This window comes from Garra rufa, chromosome 20 (genome assembly GCF_049309525.1).
Source record: "Garra rufa chromosome 20, GarRuf1.0, whole genome shotgun sequence".
NCBI classification, from domain to species: domain Eukaryota; kingdom Metazoa; phylum Chordata; class Actinopteri; order Cypriniformes; family Cyprinidae; genus Garra; species Garra rufa.
Window position 1 is genome coordinate 14,610,152 of NC_133380.1, and position 15,679 is coordinate 14,625,830.

Consider the following 15,679-nt stretch of genomic DNA (forward strand, 5'->3'; position numbering starts at 1 on the left):
AAAAGAATCACAGGTTCCAAAAAAATATTTGGCAGCACAACTGTTTCCAACATTGATAATTCTAATAATAAATCAGCATATTGGAATGATTTCTGAAGGATCATGTGACACTTACCTCTTAATGCATCGTGTTTCCTTCTGAAGCATCAGTGAGCGTTTGAAACTTCTGTAATAGTTGCATATGAGTCCCTCAGTTGTCCTCAGTGTGAAAAGATGGATCTCAAAATCATACAGTTATTGTTGGAAAGGGTTCAAATACACAAAAACGCTGAAAAACCAAAGAATTGATGGGACCTGAAGAACTTTTCTGAAGAACAGCAGGCAGTTTAACTGTCCAGGACAAACAAGGGACTCATGAACAACTATCACTAAACAAACAAAACAAACAAAAAACACAGCTGTGGATCCTTCAGGTAACAACACAGTATTAAGAATCAAGTGTATGTAAACCTTTGAACAGGGTCATTTTTATAAATTTAAAACGTTTTTTTGTGAAATTACTTATTCAGGTCAGTACTAATTAAGCAAAATAGCATGCATTTTTTATGATCCCTAGCATTTTGGTAAAATAATTAACATTTTGCAGATTCTGTATGTAAACTTTTGACTTCAACTGTATCTGTGCTAAACTTATACTTAGCCTTCAATTCAGTAAAAGACATCAGAGATATCATTTAGTCACTCAGAGTGTGACAGATTTGCCAAACGTTAAGACCTTTGTTATGCCAAATTGGATGGCAAATCATCATATTAATTTGAGATAACTAGGCACCATAGATTGAATTACACATTGTGTAGAGTATGCAATACAGTGTGTGGAACTGGTCTCTTGTAATGCTGTATGTTTCAAAAGCAGTGTTTGCTTCCTAGGCATGATATAATTGCGAAATTGCTAAATTGTAGTTTGAAAAATTACAGCTATACAGCATGTAAAAGTATAGGCTTTGCTTTGCAACCATACCGAGGGCAGGAGAATACCATAAATCCAATAACCAGCTATTCTATGGATTGAAAGGGCGCTGTGGTACACTGCTTTTCAGATATTATCAAGGGAAAGGAAAATACTGTAATAGTTCAGTTTTATTTCAGTTTTCTTTTTAATCCTTTCCCTCTCTGAGACTTTTCTAAAGCTACACACTGTGTTTTCATTGTCTCTGGTCTCCCTCCGTCCTCTCCTCCTCTCAAGAGGCCATGTGTCTTCCGAAGGCTTGCTGCTTTCATCATTTAGAATCTAGAAGTGAGCCATCACTTACCAATGCACCAGCGCGTCCACAGCAAATATAATTCAGTGATGGATTACAGTTGTTTTATACATTCAGTGCTGGCTCATTTACAGTTTCTTAGAGTCTCATATGTAAAGATGAAGAACTGTCAAGCAGAAGGGTGAAGGAGGCCTCTGCCTTTTTTTATTTCTTATGTTTTTCTCTTATCCTTTTTCCTTTCGCCTCACCCGAAACTCCTCACCGCACCTCTTTCCTGTGCCCCGCCGCATCTACGGATGTAAATTTGAATATGCAAATGCGGCAGGGCAGGTGTGTGAGAGCAAGGACAGAATCAGGTCAACGTGAGCGCTGATCTCGAGTCGAGCCTCAGATGCCCCTCGTATGCAAGTCAAATGGCTTGTAGAACAAGGCCTCGGGAGGTCACTATGTCTGACATGTGTCTGAATCTCAAACACCCTCTCGACTCACAAAATAACACCCTAAAGGCTCTAGTGCTCACAAATGGCCTAAAGTCTGGAATTCATCTGCTGGATCCTTAGTTTAAAAAGGCTGCTTATGTTCAGAATGGCAAACTGCTGTAGTATTCTACATATACTTTTTCACATTTGCACAGTATGTTAATTTGGCCTAATGCATTTGCTAAAATATGCAGTGTATGTACTGAGCATAATACTTGAATTTGTCTTTTTGAAATTTATGGCCTAGAAAACCATTGAAAATAGCAATATACCTGAAGAGGTACTCAAAAAGTGCTTGAATTATTGAAGGACAATGTATCTTTGAAAAAAGTGTTTAATTTTGTCAATAAGCACATTACGCAAAATTCACGCAATTCAAAAAACATCATACCCTTTTCACTTATTTCAGTAAATGTCAAAAAACAATACAGCTAAGCCAGTAGTAGTACTACTACAGTGTTGTGTAAACGTGAAAAGAGGAACAGATCATCAAATCAATTGAGTCATTTATGCTGGAACTGCTCCGATGGAATCCAACTTGTGACTTTGATCATTTCAATTGATTTACTGGCAAAAACCACATTAAATGTTGACATTGCTTATAATGATTTTTACAGAGTTGGGAAAGTTACTTTTAAAAGTAATGCATTACAATATTGAGTTACTCCTTGAAAAAGTAACTAATTACGTTACTTAGTTACTTTTTATGGAAAGTAATGCGTTGCGTTACTTTTGCGTTACTTTTAAAATCTGGGTAGGGCTTGCTTGTTTGTTTTTAATATAAAAAGTTGTATTTTTGGCAAATGTAAAAGCCTTTTTACACCAAAAGCCTCAGGCTTAGAGAACAGTACTGTACAGTACACGGCTGTACAGTAAACCGCAGAAGAAAAATGTCAACTCTTCAGCAATAAAAAAAGGAAAACAAATGTTAGATTATCTTAAGTAAATTTTGCTTAGTAGTATGGATGAATTGGATCATCGAAGGTCGGCAACAAAGACATGGGATTACATAATAAATATTATAAAGGATATTTGTATTAATAAACAGATTTAATTATTTCAGGTTTGCGTTAAATTTCACTGTTTCTATTCATTTTGAGCATTACTGTATCTGTTTTTTTAGTGAGAGAGATGAATTAATGCATGTTCACATTTATTCTAGAACTAAAGTAACATCTTCAATTTCTCTCAACATGGGGACAGAAGAGCTTTTATTTCCAAAAATGGGGGGGGGGGAGTAACTGGCGTTACTTATTTGAAAAAGTAACTCAGATATTTTCTTGTCAGTTAAAAAGTAATGCGTTACTTGGAAAAACTAATCACGTATCGCAGTGATGGTTTGCGAATCATTATTCAGTTCAGGACTTCAGAGCATGGATCGCAAATAATTTAATTTAGATTAGAACTTCAAAGCGTGGATCTCGAATAGTTTGATTTAGATTGGAACTTCGGTACAGGTTTGCGAATCATTTGTTTCAGATCCAGATTTTGGAGCAATTTTTGTGAACATTTTTAAACAGTAGAAAACATCAAACCATTAAGGCAGTACAGTTATAAAAACAAAATAAGAAAATTAACCATGATTTTACTATAGTAAAAGTGTAGTATACTTTGTAATACTTTAGTAGTAATACTTCTCATGTGCGTTATGAGCTTTACTTTTGCCATTTTTTATTAGTATTTTTTTATCTATTTCTTTTTTTTTTTTTTTAGAATTTGAAATAGAAGACATTGTTTAATAAGTGAGATCCCTGATTGAAGTCCTTGAAAATTAAAAAAAAAGTAGCGCTTGAAAGTCCTGGAATTTAATTCTACAGTATCTGTATTTTTTTTACACAAAAAAGAAGAAAAAAAACTTTTTAACATTCAATTTAAAAATGATGCAACATATGCGACAGGTCATGTGACAACAATGTAGTATACTATTTTAAATATATTTACACTTTTTTTAAACTGTTGGCTGTATATAATATATACAGTACTGTGCTATGGTATCCTAGTGTTCCATTCTAAACCTAACCACTGAGTTGTGATCATTAAAAAAAATTGTATTCATATTGTAGATATGAAGTGGTACTTATGTTATATTAATTACAGCACTAACACCAATATAAACCATAAAAGTGGAAGTAATGTTATATATTACCACTTGTTTTGTCATTGAAAATGAGAGAGATGGTAATACAATTACTTCAGCACTGAAGAAGCATTGCTCATAATACTTATGACAGCCATCATCATTTAGTGCTTATTGAACATTGTGTAGTATGCATGAAAGTTGTGGCCCCAGTGATCCAGCACCGCTGTACAGCTCGTTCAACCCTTTTAGAGTGCATTAGACAATTACAGCAAAGTACCTGAGAAAAGAAGCTCACTCATACAGCTTTCTTGCCCGCTGTAGTACAGCTAGGTCAAGTCTCTCATGCAGAAACGTAAGGTACTCTGCTTGCTCCTTTATTAGAAATCTTTGAATATTGTTTGCTCACATGATGTCAAAAAAACTGCTTTTAAAGTTTGACTTTGCAGATCTTAAAGGGATAGTTGACCCAAAATTTAAAACTGTTTAAAACTGGATCAAGCATCTTCCTGCCAAACACTAATTGCTTTTATTTCCTCTTTCAGATGGAGCTCCTGGTTTGCACAAGCTTGCACTGATATGCCTGCCACTTATTCTCACAGTGACTGTTGAACTGACGTGAATATCCTCGATTCGGTTGCACACAAACATGCCTCTTCTCCAGTCAGGCACACACACACTCTCACACACACAGACATGCACACAAGCCTTCTCCAGACCGCGAATAAACCTACCTTGCTTTCATCTGTGGGAGAACCTGAACCCCCCAACAGGGGGCGCACCACCCTTTTTGTGAACACAAAAAAAATCCAGATGAAGATATAAATTAAAAAATAAGATGTAATGAAAATAACATGCTGAATATGAGAACAAGCACCTCCTTATTGTCTGCCCCTACCACAGACACTTTTTTTTTTTGTTAAACTTGCCTGTCAATCAACGACATCCTGTTGATGGAAAAAGCTAAAAGGCACTTGGTGTTCGAGACGAATGAACAAACACTGGAGTGTGGAGAAAAGACATTAAGGAATTGTGAGTCGCTGACTGTCACTTCAACTCCAACTAGCCGTCCTTGAGTTGCCTCATTAGAATTACTGCACACCGGCACAAACAGGACTCCAACACGCCCCCTTTTTAAGGACCACGCCATTTGTGTTTTTTGACCACAGTATTTTTCCGTTTCGTTCTCTTGAATGGCTCTCGGCTGGAATGTAACAAAAAAAAAAGAGACAATACTAAACGTCCTGTGACATTTTATTGCGAAGAAATGGAAGATCCTCTTTTTAAGTGTATTTTGTGTACATCCCTGTAAATAATGAGAAGTATATTACAGAGCAGAAAATGAAAAAATAATTAATAGAGGTTTTGGGGGGACGATGCAAGGGGGGTATAGCAGATAATGGCTTTATTGCGTGCGTCTGGTCATCCCCAACTGAAATCCAACCCAGGCTTTTAGAAAAAGGTGAAATCAGTGGCCTTTCTATGATCTGATTTCATGTGTTCAGTATCTATGACATCCGTGTGACTGTTTTTTTCAACCGCAGAGGAAAGACGCCAGCTTTTCTCGGGGGTTGTTGGTGCATGTGACGTTCGACGATGATTTCCCCTCCTCATCTGTTTGTCGCCTACCTGTCCTTAAGTTTTTGTCGCATATTCAGTGACCTGCATCGTGTACAGTCCTTCTCTCTAATCTAACAGCTACTGCTAGGATCATGTTAGCCACCATTACAGCCCCTCCATCCCCCAAAGGAAGCTCAAGTGAAGCCAAGTGTAAACAGGGTTGTTGCATTTGTTTCATATCACCTGTATTAAAAATGGAGATGATCAATTGGCGTGTGATTGTCCTTTTGATACTCGGGAGAAAAATACGTGCTATGGCAATTGTTTTCTGATACTGTGTGTTGACATAGTGAAATAATAATCATCATTATAAGTGAGGTCTCTGTCTAGTTTGACTCTGCTTTTGTGAATTGTGAAAATGACTGTGTTTCTCTGTTATATCAGGAGGGACGTCACCCAGAATTATTATGTTTGTCTAAGGGCCTTTCAGCAGGTGCATTGTGGATGACAGCACCTATATATCAGGAAAGTGCCCAAGCACAACAGTTGAATATTAACCTAAATAAAGTAACTAATGAATTTTGTTAGCCCACATTTTAAATTTACCTCTGTGCAGCTTGGGAGCTAGAGCTGCACGACTCTGAATAAATTAGGAATCACAATTTTTTTGGTTTAAAATAAAATTATGATTCTCCAACAATTTTGAACTTAGCAAAACAACATGTATTTTATAAAAGTCTGTGACAAAATATTAAAGGATTACTTCACCCAAACATGACAATTCTGTCATTAATTACTCACCCTCATGTCGTTCCAAAACCGTAAGACCTTCATTAATTTTCAGAAAACACAAATTAAAGATATTTTTGATGAAATCCCAGAGCTTTCTGACCCACCATAGACAGCAAGCGTCATTTTATGGACATCTTGACATCAGTGGTTGAACTGTAATTTTAAGAAGCAACAAGAATACTTTTTGTGCGCAAAGAAAACAAAAACAACTTTATCAATTTCTTCTCTCCCTGGACAGCCCTCTGCCATTACAGAGAGTACCATGACACATGCGCATGCTTTGTTCTGCTCAAAAAAACGGCACAACGCATGTGTACTCTCTGTAATAGTGAAGGAATGTCCCAGGAGAGAAGAAAATCTTGAAGTTGTAATTTTTGTTTTATTAGCACACAAAAAGTATTCTTGTAGCTTCATAAAATTTAGGATGAACCACTGATGTCACATGGACTACTTAAAGTCCTTACAACATTTGCTGTACTCCAAATGTGTCAGTTGAATTGCTGTTGTCAGAGAGCTCTCAGGTTTCATCAAAAATATCTTAATTTGTGTTCTGAAGATGAACAAAAGACTTACGGGTTTGGAACGGCATGATGGTAAGTAATTGATGGAATTTTCATTTTTGGGTGAACTACCCCTTTAATTGCCTAATTTTATTCAAAAATGTTCAATTAATTAGAATTGATTATTTTTAAAAACTTGTTTGAATGAATGATTTATAAAAGTATTCATAAATACTTCACTCATTTTGTTACTGAATGAATCTGCAATTTTGAATGAATCTTTTGAATCAATGATTCAATGACATATTTTTTTAAGAGTCACTTGTCACTACCTAGTGGCAACATAATGGAATCAACATTGTAATCAACCAACGTAATTTAAAGCACCAATTTGAAGTGAAAATTACTTTCAAAAGATGATTTGCCAAGTTTTGATCGCTACCATAGACATCAGTTTATATCCAAACTATAAACTTTTATCCCAGTACTTCTGTGATAATATGAACGATTGTATTTTGAATTTGTCAAAGGTTTAATAGGCAAACTGTTGTCATTTAGGAATAAGATCGTGTTCTATTAACGTTAATTCGTGCAGCTTTGGCCAACATGGAAGTAAGCCTATGGGCGAGACTTCAGGTTTATTAGCTGCTATAGGGAAATAACGAGAAGAATAACAACGTGCAGTAAACAGTAAAACTGTTTGCACTACAAACCAGTGTGCTAATAATTAAGATAATACATTCAAATAATACGGTAAAACACACCAATTTGCAATGTCAAGCAGCAAAACTAGCTGTTTTGTACAGCTAAAAATAGCTGGACGCAGATGAGATCGAAAGCCACACCCATAACATTTACAAATGGCCACGCCCACTTTTACAGGAAGAAAAAAAGAGATACATTTGGGGGAAAAGCAAAAATTTAAGCAAATTTACTACAGTCTCAGACTGTGGGATCTCACTGAAAGAACAGGGTGTAACTCATGCAACACTGTCCTATAGGAAAGTACAGGTCTAGGCCTGTATATTCATTTGATCAGTTTTAGTATTATTTCCTCAATCTGTGCATTCTTTGTGATCAAAGTTGTTTGCTCACCAACTTTTCAAATTACTCATACCCAAGCAAACCAGTTTGTGAACTAGCAAACTGTTATAACAGATTAATATTTTTAACATGATAAATATATGCAATGATAAATAGTCTTGATTGCCTTTATAACAAAATATTTTCCCCTACCTACTGTAATGTTATTAGAGTTATTAGAGAAAAATGTTTCAGCTATGAATGCAGCTTAGCCCTTGATGGTCTTGTTTAGGTTTGTCCTATGCCACCCTGGCTCTCTCTGGATGTCCTCATGCAAATTAATCTCTTTTTTTTTTTTTTTTTTTTTTACATTCATATGAATTGCAATTTAAGCTTTTCTAGACACACCATGTATTAAAGGATTAGGTCTAATGCCTAGGTGGGAAATGTGGTTTTATGGGCTTAATAAAATCAGGAAGATAGGCCCCTTGCCATTTTAGGTCTCACTCCACGTACTCAAATGACAATTATGAACTAGTTACTAAAATACTTTGCTATACTAAATATGTCAGGTTTTGTCTGTACACAAACATGTTTGTCATTTAAATTAATATGAATTAATATTATTCTGCTGCTTCTCACATATATTCGAAAGTTTACATACACCTCGCGGAATCTGCAAAATGCATGTTATTTTTTATTTAGTACTGGCCTGAATTAGATATTTCCTATAAAAGACATTTACATATAGTCCACAAGAGAAATAATAGCTGAATGATTTTATAAAAAAAAAAATGACCCTGTTCAAAAGTTTACATACACTTGATTCTTAATACTGTGTTGTTACCTGAATGATCCACAGCTTTTTTTTTTTTTTTTTTTTTTTTTTTAACCGATAAACTGCCTTCTGTTCTTCAGAAAAATCACAAATATTCTTTGGCTTCTCAGCATTTTTGTGTATTTGAACACTTTCCAACAATGACTGTATGATTTTGAGATTTATCTTTTTACAAAAATACAACAAAATTAAAAAAAAATAAAATAAAAATCTGAAAAAAACAAAAACAAATAATTTGTGGGACCTGAAGGATTTTTTCAGAAGGCAGTTTAACTGTTCAGGACAAACGAGGGACTAAACAACCATCACTAAACAAAAAAAATCATTCAGGTAACAACAGAATTACGAATCGAGTGTATGTAAACTTTCGAACAGGGGTAATTTTTATAAATTCAATTTATTATTTTCTCTTGTGGACTATATGTAAACATTTTGTATGTGAAATATCTTATTCAGGTCAGTACTAAATAAAAAAATAACATGCATTTTGTATGACCCCTCTTTGGTAAAATAAGTAACATTTTGCAAATTCTGCAAGGTGTATGTAAACTTTTGACTTCAACTGTAGATTTTCTGGTCTTCAGGATTTTCTGGGTCTTTTCTTGCTTGGTTAAAAAAAAATATGTCAGTTACAGTAATGTAAACTCAATTATGTATGAGCTCATTCACATGCTGTCAAAAGTTGTTTACTTTATAAAATTTAAACCAGTTTAAACATCCAACACAAACATTTTAAGGTGTATCCAGATTTCACTCTTAATAAACAAATTTAACGACTTCAATAATAAAGCATGCTTGCATTTTTTTTTACCAGCGATCAGTAACAAGAAGTGTAGAAAACCTAATTATATAAGTGCCAAAATAGCCTGTTATCTAATAAGAAAGCAATAGTGGTGATTTACTTTGTTTGGATCCCTTGGAAAATTAAATTTCCAGGAATCCATTACAGAGGTCTTGACGTAGTCTATTATATCTTCTGTAATTCATATGTTTAGGTTGCATTAGCTGTGCTGTAGAAAGCAAAGAAAGTAGCTCCCTTGGGTGTTGAGGGATTTTGGCGTAGATCATATTCAGCAAAGTTAAAATCCATTGGATTAGTTTGTTCTAACATTAACTTGTCACTTTGACACCATTATTAATTTCGCAATTCTTTTTTCACAACATGTTGCCAAATCTATTGTTTCTCCAGATCCAAACTCTTCACTTGACACATGATAGGAGGGGCAGAGGGCTAGTAGACCTTTGTGACATATCCATCAATTATTCAGAAGTAAGCATGCTTGCTGGTTTAGGTTTCCTTAGTGCAGCTACAAGACAGCTATCACATAGCAAAACAATGTCTGTGTCAAAAAAGGACACAGCAAAGTGTTTATGGCTATTCTGATCATTTTCTCCGATGACAAGTTGACCATATTACAGTAGTTAGCATTACAGGTTACTATATCTTACTTTTCACACAGTGTTCTTTTTTTAAGGGTATGCAAATAATGCCTTTTGCAAATGCAAAGCTGCCTAATGTCATCTCTCGAAGCCTTGCTGATCAGCAACACTGTTGTCATGTGTTCATGAGAAAGAACTTTGATCCTCTGCCTTTGCTGTGCAAACAGCAGCATCCTGGTCATATAGTCTTATGTTTGTAATTTATACAGGCTATTAGTTGTCTCCACCTCTTAAGTAAATTACATTCACCATTCTCACCAGTTATGTTTGCAATAGCCAGGGTATGTTAGCTATTTTCCTAGTTAAATAGACATATGATCAATTAAAACCAGATAATCTGGCATAAACATGGTCATCACTCCATTTGTGATGTAATTTGCATGTCTCGTTTTGTTTTTCTTTTCACCAGAAAAGTGTCAACCCTATATATTACGATATGGAAGATAATTTTAGTTGAAATAAAATGTCGGGGAAACTAAAGGGTTAGATAAGCCTCCAAAGCCCTGGAGTAATGTGTTTTCATAGCAAATCACCTGCACCAGGTGGAGTGATACTGGTCCCCGCCCTCAGAGAACACAGGATGCAAATGCTCTTGTTGTACAGATCAGGTTTTTAGTCATCCTGTGGGAGGAGAGGCAGCTGACAGTGTGCTTCTGCTTCCAGAAACTAAACTACAACCTACACTCGCTGGAATACGCTAAGCAAGAGGCTTCAAATAAAACCCAATGTCCAGTGGACCACCATAGATTTCGCTACAGAGATGCCAATTGCAGAATTGCTTGGAGTGCAGTTTGACATGCAGCTCCTAGGCAAACTGACAATATCCGTGGCCACCATGTTATTTGTCTCCTTGGTTTTCAGATTCTACCACAACAGGGCACAAAACAGACGGCGAGAAAGCGAAAGAAGGGGTGTGCAAGCGACCCGGGGAAGCTACAGCACCTGCAATGCCAAGCAAGAACCAAAGAGTGAAGCTGCAAAGGAGGATACTGACAGAGAATCTTCAGAGAAACCCTTGCAAGAAAGCCTAAATCTGAACAGGGGTCAGCCTGAAACTTTGGACTTGGACAGTTGTGCAAAGGAGGAACCTGCAGGTAACAGCAACATAGTTGAGGATATAACTGAGACAGAGAGTGGCAAACCAAAGTTGACCTTACAGCTTCCTGGTGTGAGCGAAAAAGATCCAGGAAGTCCAAGTGGTCGCCGATCCCCGGTTGTAATGAAGAAGCTGGAAGGTGGCACAGGTGTTGGCAGGCAGCTGAGGCAGGATGTTGGTCTCCAGGGCATGTTCTCGAGTTTTGAATCAAAGGCAGAAATCAAAGTAGAGAACGCTGACCTTATCTTGGACGGGCCAGGGAATTGTAGAACGGGCGTCCATGGAAAAATCTACGAGTACTACGTAGAGTCCTCATCCCACTTCGTCTCCGATTCAAGCCCCACCCGATCTGTCAGCCCAGTCTATGGTCAAAACGAAAATGGGACTTTGTTTAAAAAATCCCAGTCACTGGATTTACCCAGTTTTAAGGACCGCTCCCGATCGCCAAGTCCACAACCTTCTAGATTCATCATTAGCGATCTTGAAATCGCCCCACGAGTTACTAACGAGTCTCCCTCAACATTCAAACCCGAGTCTGTGAGGTACGGCAGGCAAGCAGTCATCCGTCAGGACAGCTATCGTACTGCTGCCAGTGACTCAGAGTTTCCAATCCCCTTGCCTACACAGAGGCCTTTAACACCTCGCAGCTGTTCTCCAGCACATCCCAATGACATCCCTTTAGATTCAAGTCTGGATGCGCCGGAGGAACCGCAAGTCGAAACTGTCGCAGGAGCGAAATTCTTACACTTACCAGAGAACCTGGGCAATGCGGAACTCGAGAGTCTAGCAGGGAAACTCGATTTAGGCAACTGCTTGGAGGCTCTAACACTTGCTAAAAAACACGGTCACACTGCCCTTCAGCAAGCTGCTCTCCGTGTCATGTCTGATAATTACCTTCAGGTCCTCAGAGACCCAGGGCTCTTTGGCAGGCTGAAAGCAGGGGAGCGTGATCACATCCAAACACAACGCATGAGAGGAAGGAAGTGGTTAGTGGTCGCAGATATGGATTCACCAGATTGGAGTAGACGTCCGTCACAGTCTACGGTGTCAGAGTCTGAATCAGTTAAGTCATCCAGCAGTATTTATTACTACGATGATTATAAGGACACGTGGCACCTTCACACCCACATTCCCCAGGAAGTGTTATCTAAAGGTTGCGCCATGTGCACCATGGATAATTATCTATTTATCGCAGTGGGTTTCCAAGGCGTGGACCGTGAAGCGACCCCTTCGAAGAAAGTGTACTGTTACAACCCAATGACTTCAATTTGGAGTGAAATAAGCCCTATGAATGAGGCAAGGCCTCACTGCAAACTCGTGCCTCTGCAAGGCCATCTTTACGCCATTGGAGGCGAATGCCTATCGACGGTTGAGCGCTACGACCCCAGGACAAACCGATGGACCTTTGTGGCCCCTCTTCCTAATGAGACATTCGCCGTAGCCCACAAGGCCACAGCTTGTAACGGTGAACTGTTTGTCGCAGGGGGCACGCTGAGATACACCCTCTTGCGGTATAATCCCAAGACCAACACGTGGCGGGAGAGCATGATTGTGGGCAGCAGGGACAAGACCGCAGAAATGGTGGCGGTCAGAAATTTCTTGTACCGTTTTGATGTCAGTCCACTGGGCATCAGCGTGTACCGCTTTCACGCAGTGGCCCGACTGTGGTACGAATGCTCTTCGATACGTCTCCCACATTGCACAGCCTTTCAATGTGTGACCATGGACAATATTATCTACTGCGTGAACCGTCAGTTTACCTTGAGGTTCCTTGCAGATGAGGTATCTCCGAGCTTTGTCGCACAGGATTTGAAAGTTCTGTCTCTGGCTAAAGGTATTTTGTTTCCGTTCGTCCTTGTGCTGCCCGATAGCACCACTCAACAAACTTGTGTTTGAAAAGAGGTCAGATCTTTCAAGTAGGAGGTTGTCTGGTAAGAACAAACACTCAGGACCATATTATGCACATGTTAAAGGAATGCACCTTTTCTTAATTAGTGGCAATTGAGAAAAAATATCAAGGCTATTACATCCAATTATTGTACAGCTAGATCACAATTACACAGCACTTAATGATAAATAAATCTGCTGTCGCAGTGAAGGCTATTTGTTTGTTTGGGCCTTCAAACCACTCTGATGTCTAAATCAACCTTTAAATCCTGGAAATGTCTTGTGAAAGTGCTTAAAATGTTTCAGTAAATATACCGCTTTTGAAACACTGTGTGGGTAATGTTAACCAATCAATACTGTGTGTAGAATAAAGCCGAACTGCAGTTGCGGAGCAGGCATCATAAACAACATAAATGGCTGCCATTAGTACAATTTATGTAAGCTCTCTAATTATATTCATAGCTTTTTTTTTTCTTTCCTTTTTGCATATTTGCAGTTGTTTTTTGCATATAATGATTAATCTAACATGAAGCTTATTTTTATAAGATGTAAATCTAATTGTTGTATTATATTTTGTAGTAACATATTTTTGTCAGAAGAATGGGAATTATTTCAGGTCAATGGTTTTACTCGTGTTTCTTCTCTAATTCCTTCAAGCGTTTCATGTTAACACTCTCAGGTTCTTTGCAAAGACAGTTTAACATCACATTAGCAATTTGGGGAGCCCAGAAGAAACATTTCTTCTTTGTGTATTCCATTAAACAATATACAGAGAACTAATGACTTAATGGCTAAGGAAAGAGGATCTAAAGCTTTGCCTCTTCATGCACTTTTCTGTCTCTATCTTCTAAAGAACTGGGAATAAAATTCTTTCATCTATTATAAGTGAGTCTTGGTTCTTGTGTTAGACTTCAATATGTAATGAGTTCTGACAAAATGTGTGGTTGCAGCAAGAGGCGTTTGTGTGACCAGGATCTTAATTAAATTTAAATGCAATTATGCTGTCAAAAGCAAAGCAATCACATAATCAATTTATGTTAATGAAAGTATACAATACAATCACCGTGACAATCGCTTATGCATATGTGATCAAAGAAAGCAGGCACGCAGAGGAGTGTGTGCTGTGATGCAATTCTCTGTGACGTATCGTTGCTCTCTGTGCGTAACTCTAGCACCATCATGTGGGGGAGAGCTGATGGAATCTCAACAGAACTAATTCACTATACAAAAAGTGAGTGACACGAATGTATAAAGACACATAGTTGGAACGTTCCAATGCCTAGCATAAGAACACAGTGGGATAAAACCTACACAGCATGAGAAGTGTGAACAGATGGTTGGATGTAAAATATAGCATCTGATTCCTTGTAATTAAACACTTTGATTCAACATAATTAAACACTTAATGGGATGGGAGTTAGAAACGTCCCCTTAGAGTACGCCGATGAATGACTTGGCTATCTGAACTAGCACTGTTGGCCAAATGAATTGTTGTTTCAATGCTATTTTAACAAGATATATATTCCTAGAAAGAGGTTATTTTTTGGCTAACATGGCTGGTTTCTCACACACTCACTAATGTGTGTATAAAAATAGATCTGCAAATACAAACCAACATGTGGTAAACAGCGAAAGAACAGCATGTCAGCTGGAAAAATCTGTAAAACTCTTAAATATTGATAGGCCATTATTATTTCAGTGGGGTTCAAAAGTTTGAGCATGTTAACTCGGATGTTCTTTCTCATACTGAAGCTCAAGATCTCTGAGTCATTGTCAAATCATTCTGGAGAATACACTTGATGGGATGTGCCCGAATCTCAGTGTTTCACGACATATTGGCGGCACTGAATGTAATGAATGCCACTGAACTGAACGAAACTCACATATTTTGCTGATTATTGCTGCTGAAAATGGTCTATTATTGTCATGTTTTGGGCTGTACTAATCGGTCAGACTGGGAAAAACATTTGGAGTACTATAGACTGCCAAAAGTTATAACAAATCAAGGACAAGAGTGCAAAAAACTAAGGAATAAAAGTCACTCGTTCGTGTTTCTTCTTATAATTTCCGGTCAGGTAGTGGCTGCCTTTAGTAGCTCCATAGAACACGTTATTCATTTCATCTGAATATGGATTTACTATTTAAAGTGTCTAATATAAAGCTAATCCATATAAAGCTAAAAGTATTAGACGTTTGGACCACATTGCAGCGTACATCTTTTATTTGTCTTTGCACAAAGCGAAATGCTCCTGTTTCTTTGGTTTTAAATGCCACTGATCAATAAAACAAGGTATTCCAAGCCTTCTCACCAGGTTGAGGCCAGTCTGTGTGGTGCTGGAGGGCTGAAGGTGGTGTAAGGGTCACAGCAGGCTGGCTGGATTACTGGAGACCTGCCTGCAGGGTCTGTGTTTCAGTGCCAGGTCCTCGTTGCTGAGGTTGGCAGGGTGCTGACTGCTGGAGAAGCGCTTGGGCATGCTGACGTGGCGAGAATAACAGAAGGCGCTGATGGGGTGCAGAGGGTATGAAGCCCTATACTCACTTAGTGTGGGCACAACTGCCCGCTGTTGTTCCACGCGAGCCCGCCAAGAAGCCGCCAAGCCAAAATTAGTAGGGGGGCCTGTGTGTAAAGAAACAAAGAGAGGCAGAAAGAAAAAAAGAGAGACATCACAAAAAGGAACATGTTCAGACAGACTGTGTAGTTTCTGTGCCACTAGCATTGCAGTAACAGTATTGACTCGACAAAAAGAGAAACATTGAAAAGACCACAGAGGAAATGGGGTTATTA

The 15,679-nt window shown here is 38.0% G+C and overlaps 3 protein-coding genes across 4 annotated transcripts in view; 2 read left to right on the forward strand and 1 right to left on the reverse strand.

The window, feature by feature from the left end:
• igsf21a (immunoglobin superfamily, member 21a) overlaps window positions 1–5,586 on the forward strand; it is a 309,045-nt gene extending 303,459 nt beyond the window's left edge. For both annotated transcript variants that reach the window (XM_073826190.1, XM_073826191.1), the window contains exon 10: window positions 4,304–5,586. In XM_073826190.1, the coding sequence (XP_073682291.1) occupies window positions 4,304–4,380 (77 nt within the window). In that variant the 3' untranslated portion in view covers window positions 4,381–5,586. The remainder of the gene's footprint in view (window positions 1–4,303) is intronic.
• A 4,673-nt stretch (window positions 5,587–10,259) lies between these two features.
• On the forward strand, window positions 10,260–13,747 carry klhdc7a (kelch domain containing 7A). The gene has a single exon (XM_073826159.1). The coding sequence runs from the start codon at window positions 10,672–10,674 to the stop codon at window positions 12,901–12,903; it is 2,232 nt and encodes a 743-aa protein (XP_073682260.1). The 5' UTR covers window positions 10,260–10,671; the 3' UTR covers window positions 12,904–13,747.
• A 1,507-nt stretch (window positions 13,748–15,254) lies between these two features.
• Window positions 15,255–15,679, reverse strand: part of cfap107 (cilia and flagella associated protein 107) — a 5,515-nt gene continuing 5,090 nt past the window's right edge. Inside the window, exon 4 of the mRNA XM_073825487.1 lies at window positions 15,255–15,511. Coding sequence (XP_073681588.1) covers window positions 15,255–15,511 — 257 coding nt within the window. The remainder of the gene's footprint in view (window positions 15,512–15,679) is intronic.